At 45.5% G+C, this 16,208-nt stretch overlaps 1 protein-coding gene across 1 annotated transcript in view; it reads right to left on the reverse strand.

The window, feature by feature from the left end:
* Positions 1–1,635: 1,635 nt before the first annotated feature.
* PTEN (phosphatase and tensin homolog) overlaps positions 1,636–16,208 on the reverse strand; it is a 49,434-nt gene continuing 34,861 nt past the window's right edge. The window contains exons 7-9 of the mRNA XM_032115817.1: positions 13,765–13,931; positions 6,551–6,775; positions 1,636–5,240 (exon numbers count right to left, since the gene is read on the reverse strand). Of these exons, the coding sequence (XP_031971708.1) occupies positions 5,055–5,240; positions 6,551–6,775; positions 13,765–13,931 (578 nt within the window). The 3' untranslated portion in view covers positions 1,636–5,054. The remainder of the gene's footprint in view (positions 5,241–6,550; positions 6,776–13,764; positions 13,932–16,208) is intronic.

Raw genomic sequence — 16,208 nt, forward strand, 5'->3', positions numbered from 1 at the left:
TAAAAAAAATTTTAAAAGCAACCTAAAAGTGTTTCTCCTTGCTGTACCTTCAGACTAAAGCTTGGTATAAAAAACAAACAAACAAACAAACAAACAAACAAAAAGCCCAGGCAGAAAATAATTACCTGTCCTATAATGCAACACAGAGCAGTGGCTGAAAAGTTTGGAAGCACAGAAGAAAAGTGGGGAATGAGAAGAAACACATGGTAAAGCAATGAAACACCGTAAAAAAAGCCCAGCTAGAAAAAGTCTCAAAGAACAGGGAGCAAAAGGCAAAGAAACACAGTAAGGGTTTTTATTTCAGTGGGCCCATCCGTTCAAAATAAAGGGATTTTCTCATCTTCCTGGCACAGGATTGTATGGAAAAAAAAAAAAAAAAAGGGAGCAGAGTTACCAGGAACAGGTGTGGAAAGATGGGGTTTGAGAAGATACCAAAGAATGAGGGTGAGAAGAAGCCAGAGAAGCAATTCGTGCTCTGGTTTTGAGCAGACACTGAGCTGACTCCTTTTTTGACCTCCCTCCCTCTGTATCAAGTCTCAGTCCATAGGAATGGTATGTTGGGCTTTTTTCTTTCAGTCCAGCTCCCAGTGCACCCAGGTCACCTCAGGGAATCTGGTCAGACCAACACAAACATCATCACTGGCAGACGCCATCACTCCCTTCGGAGCCAACCGACTGTAGCAAACACAGCTTAAAATTCCCCTCCCAGCATCACTCCTTCTTAAAAGAGTGCAGTGTAGAACTCTGCTGCAGCTTGAAAAGAAGACAAATTAATTATTAACCACCCCTCTGTGGCTGCCTGGAGAGGGAGCTGAACGAACTGAGCTGCTGCTCCCTGCTGATGCCAGAGGCTTGGAAAGCTCAGCCAGGCAGGCCCTGGAGCTGGAGAGTGCTCAGGGAACACGGAAACCCCAGGTGTGGGGATGGAGCACGGGGACTGTCCGCTGTGCTGGCACCCAGCACCTCCCTGGGAAGCTCTGTCACACATTGGTCACCAGAGCGGAAAAAATGAGCAGTTTTGCCCAGAAACCACCTTTAGCTGCTGAGGGCTGGGCCATGGGACTTCCAGTCAACGGGACAAGAGTGTGCAAGTCAAATACAATCCTCTGCCCACGGCGCTTCTCAGCTGTCTCCAGAGCAGAATCCAAGCCCCAATGTCCAGCCTGGCCTTGGACACTGCCAGGGATCCAGGGGCAGCCCCAGCTGCTCTGGGCACCCTGTGCCAGGGCCTGCCCACCCTGCCAGGGAACAATTCCTTCCCAATATCCCATCCAGCCCTGCCCTCTGGCACTGGGAAGCCATTCCCTGTGTCCTGTCCCTCCAGCCCTTGTCAAGAGTCTCTCTCCATGTTTCCTGTAGCTCCTCAGGCGCTGGGGACAGGCACCTTCCTGTGTGGTTTAATGGCCCAGGAGGTGCCCCTGCCCCTCGGCAGGTTTGATACCCCTGCAATTCCACTGCCACCCTGGCTCGAACCTCTGAACACACCAGGCTCTGGAGCTGCAGCTCCCTCAAAATCCCGGGAGGCACAAGGAGCACCCCTGGCTCCAAGCACCACACTCCAAGTTCCACAGCTTCACAAGCACAACATTTCAGCTGTTTGCCGGGCTCAGAACACTGCAATAAAACACCCACACGGTGACAAGAATGAGACTTTAATCAGTTTTAAGTGGAGTTTTAACACTAAGAGATAAAGGGTTGTTAAACACAATAACAAACGGACATCTGATTTGTATGAGGCATTATCCTGTACATGTCATACTTGGTTTTTGTGTATTCTCAGTTACACACAGAGCCACTGTTGCACAGCACAATAGTATTTGAAGAGGCTGAATCAGAGTAAGGCTGCTTAACAGACTGATTTTTTTTTTTTCCTTTTAGTATCTATATATATATATGCTATATGAAAACAGACTGGAAATTTGAACTGGCAGAGAAAGGCAGCTCTGCCAAACGCTGTAGTTAGAGCCCCTTTTAGTGCACAGTCCCACCCCATCCATCTGCATGCACGACACTTTCCAACAGTATTGAGAAGGTAAACGAGGCACTTCGTGGCAACCACAGGCATCGTTAACATATTGCACACATTTGCTAGGACTAAACATGGAACTTGCACACCAGCATCCTCTTTTTGGGTTATTTTAAGGGCTTGTTTTTGGAATTTGGAAAGCTGATTTTGATGCTGCATGTAAACTCCAGCTTACAATGTGTGCCCCGGGGAGGAATCTGGAGGCCGATTGGCACAGCTGCCCTGGAGGAGCTGTGGCAAGGATTTTCACTGGGGCTGCCCGAGCCCAGGGGATGCTTCAGGGCCTAAGAGTGAAGCTCTTCCCAAAGTGATGCCTTCAAGTAGTTTCAGACGTGTAAGCTCTTGCACATCCCAACAGGCTGAAGCGTACAGTCCGGAAACTCAAGGAAAGATTACCTACAGAATGCAGCTCAAGCTAATTATGAATACTGTCATAAATAAAGTTTTAATAAGGACTCAAAAACCTTTCAGTCATAGCAATTCTTGTCAACTTCTATGGGGGTGGTAACTGAAATAAAGTATAGGAGAGTATGTATAATATATATTTATATATATAATATATATATAATGCCATTTTTCCATTTCCAATGACTACACCATAAAATGTAAGCAAGGCTTCTCAAAGACGTCGAAACATTAAAAAAAAAAAAAAAAAAAAAAAAAAAAATCGAAACCCTCATTCCAACCTTCACATTCCAAAGGAAAATTAACAGTGCAAAAGCCCATCCTTGCATCCTGATTCCCGATCCGGCGTCACCGACTGGAACTGCACCATCCAATCCTGATTATCCAAAGTGGGACACGCAGCAGTGCCAAGATCCCAATACTATCCAAGCAGGAACAGTTTGGTTTATTAAGCCAACACAACTTTCAACTGTTACAAACCAGACAGGGTGAAACATGATTGGAAGGGTAAGAGTTAAAATTCCTGTTCCCAAGGGAAAACCACCTCCTGCTCATCACAATGAGCACTGAACCTTGATCCACTGAAGTCTAATTAAACCTGTAAGTCAGAACGTATTACCAGCTTTGTTAGAAGTTAGAATCATGATTCTGAGGAGCAGAATTGACCAACAGAAACCAGATAAGAAAATTTTTTAAAAAAAGCCCTTTACACCTTGGTTTACCAATTGTAATTAGTGGAAGTCCTGCCTTGTCTCGTTCAAATTCCAACCATTAATGCTGCTGCACAGGGCTCTGACAGATCCCATTCATAATTCTGGCTGAGAACACAGCTCATGAACTTCCATGTCAGCACCGAGAAGTTAATTAAGCAGGGGGATGTGTGTACTGCATCCTAAAAAGAGCATCAATTTGGGGTCAGCTGTTCATGGCCCACTTTGAGGGGCCCATTTTGGCAGTGACTTCACATCTGGATGCACCAGCAGCTGGACTCCTGAGTCACCTCAGGCTGGGCACGACAATTGTCCAGCAGAAGCCAACCTCAAGCCCTACCCAGCCTTGGCTATTTGTGTGAACAAATAACCCAACGCTGCCCCTTGGTTCAGAAAACCAATTTGTTGGGTGGTTTGTGGGGTTGCTGTTTATAGCAATGTATTTGGGACAAGTTCTGCTTTTTAATCTTCATTTACACAGCGCTGAGAATTTACTGCAACACTGGTTTCCTCTCTCTGGTGTGTAATGTCCGTTTTTTAAACGTTGCAGGTAATGATATTCAAGTAAAATTCCCTAACAGTTAATGACATTAAAAAAAAAAAAAAAAAAGTGTGCAAAACTGCAAAACTCATTGTAATAGAATGTGTAAGGTCAAAGGGGTGGAACGGCTGACAGAGGTTTGATTGAATAAATGCATCAGAAATCTTCAAAACAAACACTAACCTGGAGAATCTCCAATGACATTTCCTGTGCACCATTACAAAACCTTTTTATATTCATGAGAGAGAGAAAAAAAAAAAAAAAAAGCTTGCAAGGCAGCACATGAAGTATTCACAGCAGGAATATGATTGAAAAACTACTGATATAAATGTAAGATGTTGACTGATGTTTTTGCACTAAGAGCATCTGACTTTTAGCACTGGCCTTGATTACACAGGAGATGGAGCAGCCATTACAATTCAGAAAAAAACCCCAATAAATCATTGTCAAATTTTGGAACCATTTGTTTCAAGCTCTTACTTTAGTTGATAGCCTCCACATTTGTATGGTTAAGTCATTGTTGCTGTGTTTCCTTTTGTTTTTTGTTTTCTCGTGACCCCAATTCCTTGTCTCCCTTCATTTCGCGGGTCTCGCGGGTGTTGTGAAGGTTCATTCCTGTACCCCTAGACAGAATCACTCCCTCTAGCTGCCTTTTCTAGCACCATTACACTTAAAAAAAATGAAAAATGCACAAACAACAAGCAGTGACAGCGGCGACTCCTCACCCATTGTCCCGGATGAATTAGGGCAGCATGCTGAGGAAAGGTGCATGGAACAGCCGGATATGGTACACAGGCCACGCTCCTTTCCGAGCATCACCTTCCAGCCCCATCCAAAAAACATGCATTAGAATGTAGGAAAAAACCTTCTAGAGACATCTCTTAGCCAACTGCAGACTTTTCTGTTGCCACACGAGTGCAAAAAAAGGGGCAGGATGTGAACCTGGAAATTTTTTTTTTTTTTTTTCGGTTTTTGAAACTTCGTTTGGTGACAGAACACAAAAGGAAAAATTCCTACGCATACACATTAGGTCTGTCTCCACTTTTATAAAACTGGAATAAAATGGGAAAGTGCCATGTTTATAGTTCCTAATTGAAGTTTTAATGTCCTTTGACACAAAAAGGTATATACATATAAGAGCTACGTAACCTTTCTTTTTCCCCCCCGACTGGACAAGTGTCAAGCCCTGTAGATTTATAGGGCAAAACAAGATTGGTCAGGAAAGAATTGTTCCTATAATTGGTAATCTGACACTATGTCCTTTTGCCATTTAGAAAGGTCCTTGTTTTTTTTCAGTTTATTCAAGTTTGTTTCTCTTCATGGTTGGTTCTTTTTGTATGGTTTTTTTTTTTATCTCTGATAAAAAAAATATTCAGACTTTTGTAATCTGCGTATGCTGATCTTCATCAAAAGGTTCATTCTCTGGATCAGAGTCAGTGGTGTCAGAGTATCTATAATGATCAGGTTCATTGTCACTAACATCTGGTGTTACAGAAGTTGAACTGCTAGCCTCTGGGTTTGATGGCTCTTCTACTGTTTTTGTGAAAAATAGCTTCACCTGGGGAAGGAAAGAACAACATTTAAAAAGGGAACCTGGACTTCAACTGAGCACAGGCAACAAAGCAATTTTTAACAGCACAGCTCCTTCACTACCCTGAGTCCAGTGCTCCTCTCTCCAGAGAGAGGTTTGCCAGCCTCTCAATACCACCCCTGGCAAAGCAGCAGGATTTTCCAGCCCAGCTGCAGGAGCTGTGTCTGGCTGAGTGCTCAGGTGCTCCTGAGCTGCAGCAGCAGGACATCCCAGCACACCAGGCCATGCCACCACCCTCCTGCCTTCCACACCTCCCAGAGCAGCAGGAGGTTACATCCAGGGTGCACAGATAGAACAAAACACCCTCTAATGGGTGACTCATGTGTGGGAAGTCTGATCCAAGCAATGTTCCAAGCAGCTACGACCATTACCTTCAAATGAGCACTGGCTCACCTTTTATGAGCAAGTTAGAAAATGCTGAAATTCTTACAAATGCCTTTTTCACGTTTAAAACACTGCTAGCAATGGCTCATATTCCTCAAAGCTGAGCTGCCAGGGTAAGGTCTTCCCAGAATCACAGACAGCTGGGGTTGAAGGCACCTCTGGAGATGATCCAGTCCAACCCTTGCCAAGGCAGGGTCACCTGACACAGGAGCACTTCCAGGTGGGCTTGGAATGTCTCCAGAGAGGGAGACTCCAGGCCCCCCTGGGCAGCTGTGCCAGGGCTCTGCTACCCTCGTGGAAAGAAGTTCTTCCTCATGTTGAGGTGGAACTCGTTGTGTTTTAGTTTATGGCCTTTGCTTCTCATCCTGTCACCGAGCAGAGCCTGGCACCCTCCTCTGACACCCCCTGGAGAGATTTGTGCGGGTTGATGTGATCCCCTGTCAGCCTTCCCTTCTCCAGCCTGACCAGGCCCAGCTCCCACAGCCTCTCCTCATCAGGGAGATGCTCCAGACCCCAAATCACTCTTGTGGCCCCCTCTGCTTCCCATGAAACAAGCACTGCTGCAAATCAGCTCAGGAGTTCAGGGTTTCCAGCCCAGAGCTCCGGCAATGCAGCTGCAACAGGGAAGATGCCACCTGGTCACTGGCTCTCCTACACCTCTGATGGCTTTGATAAACACCTGGAACAACCTGAAGACTTCAACCCCAGCCTCTCAATGTCCATTAGCTGCCCAAAAAGCAGATAAAAGCACAAAGCTCAAAGCTTTGCTAAGTGATGGCAATACCAACACATGGACTCGGCTTCTACACAGCAGTTTCACATGGTCCCTCCCAAAGGCAAGACAAACAAATCATGCAGCTTTTCAGCTTTGTTCACACATAAAATATACTGACCTTGAAGTTTGGAGAGAAGTATCTGTTGGCTTTGTCTTTATTTGCTTTGTCTAGATCGTTTTTTGTTAATGTAAGGATTAAATATTCCTTATCATTATCTGAGCGCTCTGTACTGAAAATACCATCAAGTTCCTGATCTGCAACTAGACTTCCATTTTCTACTTTGTCTGAATTTTCATCCAGTCCTATGAAGAATGTATTTACCCAAAAGTGAAACATTTTGTCCTGGGGGAGGAAGAACACAGAAAACAAGCTTGCTTTAGTATTCACTAATGGCACGTTAATTAGACTGCTATCAGCATCTGGTCAAACCAAATCTGTAATACCAGGCAAAACCTGGCTGGACAACAGTACATCATTTGTTACATTGCATGCAAAGACATTTTCACCACATCTCCTGGACAACACACAAAAATCTGTGTTCATCGACCTCAATTTTAACCAATTAAGCTTTTAGAAGACACTTATCATGAGCTGGGCTTAAAACTATCATACCTGCAATAAAAGCAGATGATAATAAATAAACTAAAACTCGCAAGGCATAAGCAGATTTTTTTTTTGCTCACACCTTGCCAAGCAATCCCTAAACCCAGCAGAGACAACATGTGTGAACCAGCTGAGTAATATTGAATCTCCCCTGTAACAGAAAGCTTTTCTTACTTTTATACAGAGACAGCAACAATTGAGCAAAACCACAAATCCACTACTCTAGTAATGGATTCACTGCTGCTGTGCTGAGATGCTCTCGCCCAGCCAGCCCTGTGCTGAGCCCCACCAAGGGAAGGCAGCCCCAGTGCCTGCTGCCCTGCCACTCAGCAGGAAGTCTTCAGGGAGCAGCCGAGGCAGAGACAGCTGAAGGACACTCAGCTGAAGCAGAACTTGACAGACGAGCACCAGCAGTTTGATTCTCCGCTCTGCCACAGCTCCAGCTGTACCACGAGGCAGGACACCCCTGTACCAGAGATCCTGAAGGCTCTGGAGAGAGGCAGCCTTCTGCCAGCCAAGAGCTGATGTTTCCAAGGTCAGCTCTCCTTGGCAGGCTGGCCCTGACTCGCACACCAGGCACCTCTCCATCTGACCCTGAGCTACAGATGACATCTCCTGTTTGCCTCTGATTTGGCTTTTCAGGCCAAAGATCCAAGATGCAAATGGCCACTTCTTCCCACAATGGTCAGTATTCCTGCACTCCTGCTGAAGCTGCAGGGAAGTGACCCATTCCAGAAGCTAACATTCCTCGGTATTACACAGGACCAGAACACAAACTCACTCCTTCTGAGCTAACTTACATATTTTGGTTTACCAGGGAGATCTAATTCCAATTTCTTACTGGAAAATCCACGTCCTGCCCTATCTTCCTATTCATCCCTGCTGGTAAGGAAGCGGGGGGGAAGTCAGAGGTGGAACAGAAGTGGTTCCAGTGTGTGTGACACGAGCAGGCCCTCCTGCTGAAGGCAGTCTGGCAGCAGCAAAATACCACAGCATTTTCCTGAGCCGGGGAGAAGGGGGCAGGGAAGAGCTGGACTATTGCTTAACTCCCACTCATCCTCCTCACTAATTTATTCAAACAAGAGACTGGGAACCCCCAAGTGTCCCTCTCCACCAAAGGTCAGACTGATTTTCAGTATTTTAGGCAAAGCCTACAAAACCACTTCCGGCTTGTCTGCATTTCTGCAAGCACCTGAGAGTCCCCCGACCTGCAAGGAAGGGCAACAACCAAAGGAAGTTAAAAATCCAGGCAGGAACACTTCTGGTAGTGGAGTTCTCCACTTCACCACGTGCCTCTCTCTCCAGCACTTTGGGAATCAAGTTCATCTAGCAAATGCACATGCTGTAATTAGAGTTGTCTGGGGAGTCTAACAGATGCTTCCCACTGCCACTGACTCCCTTCAAGCCATCCCATCTCTGAAGAAGCCTTGTTGGAGCCCATCCACGGCAGGCAGCAGTTGGCAGGTTCTTGCCAGGCCCTGCTTACACACTTCACACCCTCCTCTCTCCCCAGGAACAGCCTTAGAAATGCCCTGCCTGGGTCTGGAAGTGGAGGATGAATACCCTGGGTTCACTCTGCTGATGTCTCTCTCCCAAAGGAAGAGGCAGCAGACAAAATCCCTGTGAAGACATCCTCAGGTTACCCCCATCGAGGCTCCTCACCCACAGTGAGTCCCTCAGAAGAGAATCCAAGGAGATGAGATGTTTATTCCTCTTCATACTGAAGGACCTGCTCAGGTCAAAACAGAGACAAGCATCAGCTTTCCTGCCGAAAACTGCTCTGGTGCTGGACCAGTGTCAGCTCCAGGGAAGGGAGGACACGCTGCAGGGGATGGATGGAGGGATGGGTGGAGGGATGGAGGGATGGAGGGATGGCTCCTGTCACCAGTGGGGAAAGCAGAGCCAAAGAGAAAGAGGCCACTGGATGGGAATCATTGCCAGCAGAAGGCACAGTTTTGTTGTGCCTCGCCTTCAGCTCCACGAGGTGGAGAACCAGGAAGGACTTCGTTGGCACTTTAGGGCCTGGGGGGGACTCAGCTTCAGGGATAGGGGCTGACAGACAATGAGCCTCTCACTAGACAGCTTTTAATCTGTGTTCCTTGGGATAAATTTGCAGAGGTCTTGAGGGACTCAAACTAAACAATACAACTCAGCTGAGCTGGTCATTTCTCCTTTTATCTCCCTCCAGCGTCTTAAAGCAAGTTATTTTCCTTTCCTTCCCACTACACAACTTAATTAGCCTAATAAACTGAGTTCATGGGTCTTGGAACATGGCACGGCCACTCAAATTGAGGGAAGACTTGGAATTAGCTCTTAAGGCTGATAACTGTGTCACTGTTTTCACTGAAGAGCAAATCCATTATTCAAAGTGAGGATTCAGCTAAAGCGTCAGGATCCAAGATATTTCATGGGAGACAAGGAAGAAAGATGATGTAATGTGGGCCAAAGACAGGAATTTCAAAAATCAAGGCACGAACTGAACTCAGGCTTTATATAGCAAATCAAAATACCAGACCCAAGTGCTCACATAACACAAGTTAATGAATAGACTTCTGAAAAAAAAAAAAAGTATTAAGAGACTGTTTTTCAATGTGTTTAGCTTCACTTCCAGTTACATCACAGACATCTGTCTTAAAAAAAAAATAAACCACAGATGTACTTCTTCCCATAACCAAATCTGTGCCATAAATCTCCAGTGCAGTATCAGATGAGGCAGAGGCTGATTTAATCCCACAATTCTGACAAACAGTGCTTGTCCCTACCTCGTGCAGTTTCTCAGACTGACAGAAAAACATCCTCCACTCTAGAGCTGGTCTCTAACTGCAGACTGAGATCCAAATCCAAGATTTAAGCCATCAATCAGGAGCTCCCGTGCCCTCCTGGGAGCTTAACTTCTGCAGAGTGATCTACAGGCACCCCCAGGCACGCTGCAGCACCTGCTGAGGGCTTTGGAGATGCTCTCCAAGAATGGAGATCATGGCTCAGCCTGTTCCCTAGGCCCGCTTGATGGAACTTCCTGTACAATTTTCAGATCAACACTGAATCTTCTGACATTTTCAGAGTTCATTCCTCAGCGTTTGCTGAACAGCAACTGCCCAAAGCCTTGTTGAACTCTGCAGCAGAACTGATCTCGAGACTCGAGAGATGAAACGTAACCGCTCAAACAATGCTGTCAGCCCTCCTACGCTGGAGTCTGGGGATAAACCACCAGTGACTCTCACAAATTATACCCACATCAACATTTCCCTCTCATCTGTACTGGGAGGACTCCCAAAAAAAGGTCTCCTTCACCCCCAGGCTCTGGAGGCAGGAGGATAAGGAGATTTCTGTATTATTTTTAAACAGATTCTCATTGAACCGAGTGATCTAAGGATACTCTGAAATACTTTCAGATTATCACGTCAACATCAGTAACTGGAAGAAAAAGGCTTTGCAGAGATCCATGGAAGCAAAACTAGAGTGACTACAGCAGCAGTCTGAGATGGAAGAACAGTCAAGCTACAAAAAAAAAAAGCCATGCTCAAAAAAAAATTCCCCCCAATTACTAACTTCTACCTATCAGAAATTCATACACAGTCACTGCACTTGAGCCTCAAGCCATTTTGTTCTCATGTGGGCATGCATTTTGTTCTTGAAAGGAAGCAGCTACAGCTCACTAAAGAAAGAGTCTGAGAATAAAGTAAACAACTTGATTAGACAAGAAAAGACCAAGAGCTGTGGACTTCCTAACTGATGCCAGGTGGCAGAAACTATGGAAAGACTGAAACTTTTCCAAGGCAGTCAGCCCTGTACCAATATCCCAGTGGCACCAGTGGTCCTGTGGCTGAGGTCAGCTCCCAAAAGCCACTGAATTTGCTTAAATTAACTTTTGCCATTAAAAGAAAGGACATGTGGCTGCTTTAAACCTCACACTGACTCTGCAACATTAGGTGTTTAAAGTCATTTGGTCATTCGGGTTTGGTCTGGTTTATGCATTAATTTTATCCAAAATGAGCCTGAGCAAAATAGAGGAGGGCCCTCCCTACAGAGAGCTCTGCAGATAATGCTGCTCTTCAAAGGATTCGGAAATTTGGAAGCAAGTACAGGTGAGGGAATCTGGGGCACTTCAGCTGAGAGCAGCGTCACCAAACACCAAACCAGAGCCAGGGCCAACAAGCTTTCTTCATCTCAGAGATGAGACACAACCGTTCTCCAGCCTGAGGCTCAGAATGCACCAGGAATTACACTTTTAATTGATCTTATTAGGTTTTTTTATGATGTTAAAGGTAAAATGCCATTGGTCAACATGTGATGTCTTTAAGACTTGTTTAGCTCCCTATGACCTGCTAACAGAAAACCTTGGAAGAACCAGTGACAGGCAACAGACTTGTAATTCCACTTTTCATAAAGCTGGTGAATAAACCAGAATCTCTGAAAGGTAAGATGCTGTTACTCCTAATTATGCTGCTTCCTCATGAATTAGGAGATCACTGCATAAAGGGATCTTAAAAATGCAAGTGTCCCCAGTGGAAGGCCTTCACTTTTGGGGTTTTGAGTGAAAGCTGTGTAGTCAGTTGATGTAAAAAAGAACAGGCACAGACGTGAAACACCTGGACAGAGAAATGTGTTCAGTTTGAGCTAAGGTAGGCTTTTCTGTCACCAGTATTCCCCTCTGCCCTGTTCTCACCTTATTCACTTTATGCAACAACCTGTCTGAGGACCATGTGGAAGGATCAGCTCCTCTGTTTGCAGCAGAGCTAAGAGAGGTGATCTTACCACAACTGTGAAACATCTCACACCTATTTTCCTCTCTCCTCCATTCATATGGAAAGCTGAGGCAATAAGACACTTGATTCAACAGATATTTCAGAGAGATTATCAAGGTGGTTTTTTTACTGGGTGATGAAGGGGCAGTTTCCATCTCAGAAAAGTTTGCAGGTGTGAAAAGAACCACCTTCACCATTTCTTTGGCTCTACCAGTCCAGAAACACTGAGAAACTAAGCACCTCTGCACTATCTGTAATCCACATAACCCGAACAGTTTGGGTATTTGGTAAGAATAGACAAAAAGGGAGGGGGGAAAAAAAAAAGGTATCACCCAGCTACTCAGAAATGACAAAGATTCTTAAGAAATGAAACCACAATCTGACACTCTGAACTGAAACTCCAGCACAGTAACCCTCCTGCTGTGGTTCTGCACTTCTACACACTCCCAAAGACCCAATTCATACTGCAGAAACTCTGTGTGCTCATGAGGGGCTCTCACTTAATGCTGTCTCTGCATCTCAGTGCTCTCTCCACAGGTAAAACAAATACAGGAGCTTGTTCCTGGGGCTACAGAGCCAAGACCCAGCAGCTGACCTGCACACTGGTATTCCAGGGATGGGCAGAGCAGCACAGCACTTCCCCTCAGCTCTGTCTGCAATCCATGTGGTAGTGGAGATGGCAAAGAAACAACAAACACACAGCCCAGACAGGGGAGAGAGCAGATAGAGCAGGACCTTGTCTGAGGTGTCGGGGTTTGCATCATCTCCTCCCCGCATCCCTCATGTTCAGCCCACACTACTCATCTGGGTGCTCCTCTAAAAGACTCTTCTCAAAACTGACTGCTGTGTGTTGCTGCTTTAAATGTCAATGATCTTGGCTTTAAAGTAGAATTTCTGCTCCTAAAATGCTTTGTTTCACAGTGTCTGTACTGCACATAACTGCACTGACCAACTGAAACATCTCATTCAACAGGCAGAGAAGGAAAACAGTGCCACTAAGGAACTGTCCAGAAACTTTTGCAGACACCAGCACACAAACTGAACTGGTTCACACCTGAGCAAGCCCACACAACTGTGTGCATGCGTGTTCACACACAGCTGGCAGTATGACCTGTGTGCACAGCTCTAAGGGATGTTACCTCAGCACTTCTTTGTCTCCTGATCCACTCTAGCATTTCTTATTTTTATTAATTCACTCACAGAATGCTCTCAAGTTTTCTAACCTCCATTCAACAGGGAGTAACTACTGATGAGGAGTTTGAAGTGGCAAACACCAAGGTAGCCTTTAATCAGCACAGTCTCATCCTCACCTCTCACTCTGGTAGATCCAAAGAGGCTCCACAAGCACCAGAACTAAAGAAACTCAGGGATTCAGCTTTGAGAACAGGCTGACTTTGGTTTCAAAGTAAGTCCTACATTAATTTTTCTCCCACAGCTGAGACCCCGACAAAATCCTCAGCTCTGAGTGAATTCTCTAAACCTCTCCTGTCAAGGCACTGCAGCTGGGAACAGAGAGGTGGTGAAAGAGATTGCAGAGATACTTTTACAAAGTGCGTGGGAACTCTATCTCAGAAATTCAGCTAAATTTGACAGATGGGTACAAATCAGCCAACAGCACAGACAGGATCTTCTGTGCCTGCTCAAACCTCAGGAAAATTTAGTGAGGAAAACAGCTGGAGTTAACTTGCTCAGTATGCAAGTCTATTTTTAGAAGGTGAATGTTTCTTCCTCAATTAGATTACTCACTACAACCCAAACGACTGCAATACAGATCCAGGATCATTTTTATCCAACCTTTGTACTTAATCCCACCGACTCCCAAAACATCCAGCTTTCATTTTGTGGTCAGTTGGCTCCTTGAGAAAACCAGACATCAAAGAATTAAATGCCGTGATTACACATCCCTGAAGAATAACCAACATCCCAACCCTGCATCAGGGCCTGGCTCAACAACATTTTCTAGAAGAAAGCAAGGAAACCAACCTTTTTCAACATCTTGTTCTGTTTGTGGAAAAATTCCACTTTGATATCACCGCATACCGGCAAAGGTTGAGGGAATTCAAAGTACATGTACTTGTCTTCACGTCGTGAGGGTCCTGAAGGGGAGGTGAATATCTTTACCTTTAGCTGGTACACCACAAACTGAGGATCTGTGTGACAAAACAAGAGTGTCACTTTGTCAGAGAAGCCTCAAAAGTATCAAAAAAGCACAATATTGGTAGCAGAAACAAAATCATGAGCTACGATATTTTCAAAGTTAAATAAATTTCTATGAAGGGTTTAACACCACAGGAGACCAAACTTTGCCAGATGCTACTGGAAACAACATCAAAGATTTCTGTCCTTCATGGCAATACTTTCAGGCCACCAGTGAGCTCCTAAAACTTTATTTCTTTTTAATATAATGACTATAAAAAGTGACAACTACTTGACTGTCCCTTGCATTTTGCCTTTCCTCTCTATTACATAGACCTAAGTGAGGGGTTTTATTCTCTCTCACCTCTTCTTCCAGTTGTAGAGTGGCTGGTGAGGTCAGCATAAACTGACTTCTACTCTTTGCAAACAAGCAAAACCAAGGACAAAACGGGAACATTAATACACAAAACCAACCAGCACCAACAGAGCCTAAGCTGGTCCTGTAAATCACCATCACCAGAGAAGTGCCAGCCATGGCATAACTTCCCCAATTAAATCTGCAGGGTTAACACTGATATGATGAGGGGTTTTTGGTCCACTTTAAGCAGAGTTGCTTTGCAAATGGCCAGACACCCCCGCAGTGCTGTGGGAGTCCCTACTAAACACACCCACACTATCCTGCTGAAGGGCCCAGCTATGAAACTGCTACTTGCAGGCTCAGAGAATTCCCAGGATGGTTTGGGTGGGAAGGGACCTCAAAGCTCATCCAGTGCCACCCCTGCCAGGGACAGGGACACCTTCCACTGTCCCAGGCTGCTCCAAGCCCCAATGTCCAGCCTGGCCTTGGACACTGCCAGGGATCCAGGGGCAGCCCCAGCTGCTCTGGGCACCCTGTGCCAGGGCCTGCCCACCCTGCCAGGGAACAATTCCTTCCCAATATCCCACCTAAATTTCCCCTCTGGCAGTGGGAAGCCATTCCCTTGTCGTGCCACTCCAGTTCCTGCTGCAGGGTCCCTCTCCAGCTTCCCTGCAGCCCCTTCGGGCGCTGGAAGGTGCTGTGAGCTCTCCACACATCTTTCTCTTTCTGCCCTTATCTCCTTTGTGTCCTCCGAGCTGTGAAACCCTGTCATCCCTTCATTCTGCCCCAGAGGTAGGACTCTGCTCTCTCAGTGGCTTTAAAGCAGCAGAATGATACCAAGGAAGGTGGGTTTAAAGCTGTTGTGTTGGTAAAATTACTCCCATCACAACTGACAACACGACTAAAGGAACAACACAGACCATGGCTTTCACATTCTGAAAAGCCACTGAGAACGCCACAAAACTTAAAATATTGCATTATGCTCTTTCTGAGCTTGATAGCTGATTTATCTTCCCAGGTGCCTAGCCAATCTGCTGTTCATCCCAACAGCCTCCTGTGCAAACACCACACCAGCAGCCTGCCATGGACACACAAGTCAGCGCTCACTCGAGCAGTTCAGACTCTCAAGGACAGCACAGTTTATCCAAAACTAATAAAAAAAATAAGCGGCAATTGCAGAAATCTGTAACCTCCACACCTCTTCCCTAAGGCAGAGGGGTTTTGGCAGAGGCTCCCCCTCCCTCCTCCTGTACAGACAGCCTGACAAGCTGCTTGATTGTTTCTGGTGTGCGTTACACGTTCAGGTACTGTCTCACAACAATATTAACAGGACAATTTTAATCAAAGCCACAGGAGGCACTGGAATTAATTACACATTGCTGTAATCCCCATAGCAAAACCATTAGAATTTTTCCACTGACAAAAAATGAGCACGCAACACAAGGCAGCCACTGCCCTGCAACACAGCCCACAGGACAGAGCAGAATTTGTTTTTGTGTTTCAAAGCATCACAAAATCTGCTGTTCCTCACTAACACAGCGTATCAGCAGATCAGATTAATCATTCACAGGTGTATTAATGCTTTAGAAACCTCCACATAAAGAAAAGTTTATTCCACAGTTAATTAGGTATTTACCCAGTTGAACTGATTCATTTATTTTTTTTTTTTGAACATCATGGGAAGAATGATGTTGCTGCACTGGAAGCCAACATGCCATTAGGCAAATGTTTTTCAGCAGTTCATGTTTCCCAAGAGCTGCTGTGTTAAAAAAAAAAAAAAAAAGGGGCTTTTTACAAAAATAAGGAGAAAATATACAAATATATACAGAGAGAGTGGTGGAGTCCCCATCCCTGGAGGAGTCCAAGGAATGAGTGGATGTGGCACTCAGTGCTCTGCGCTGGGTGACAAGGTGGGGACTGGTCACAGGCTGGA

This window comes from Corvus moneduloides, chromosome 8 (genome assembly GCF_009650955.1).
Source record: "Corvus moneduloides isolate bCorMon1 chromosome 8, bCorMon1.pri, whole genome shotgun sequence".
Classification (NCBI taxonomy): Eukaryota; Metazoa; Chordata; class Aves; order Passeriformes; family Corvidae; genus Corvus; species Corvus moneduloides.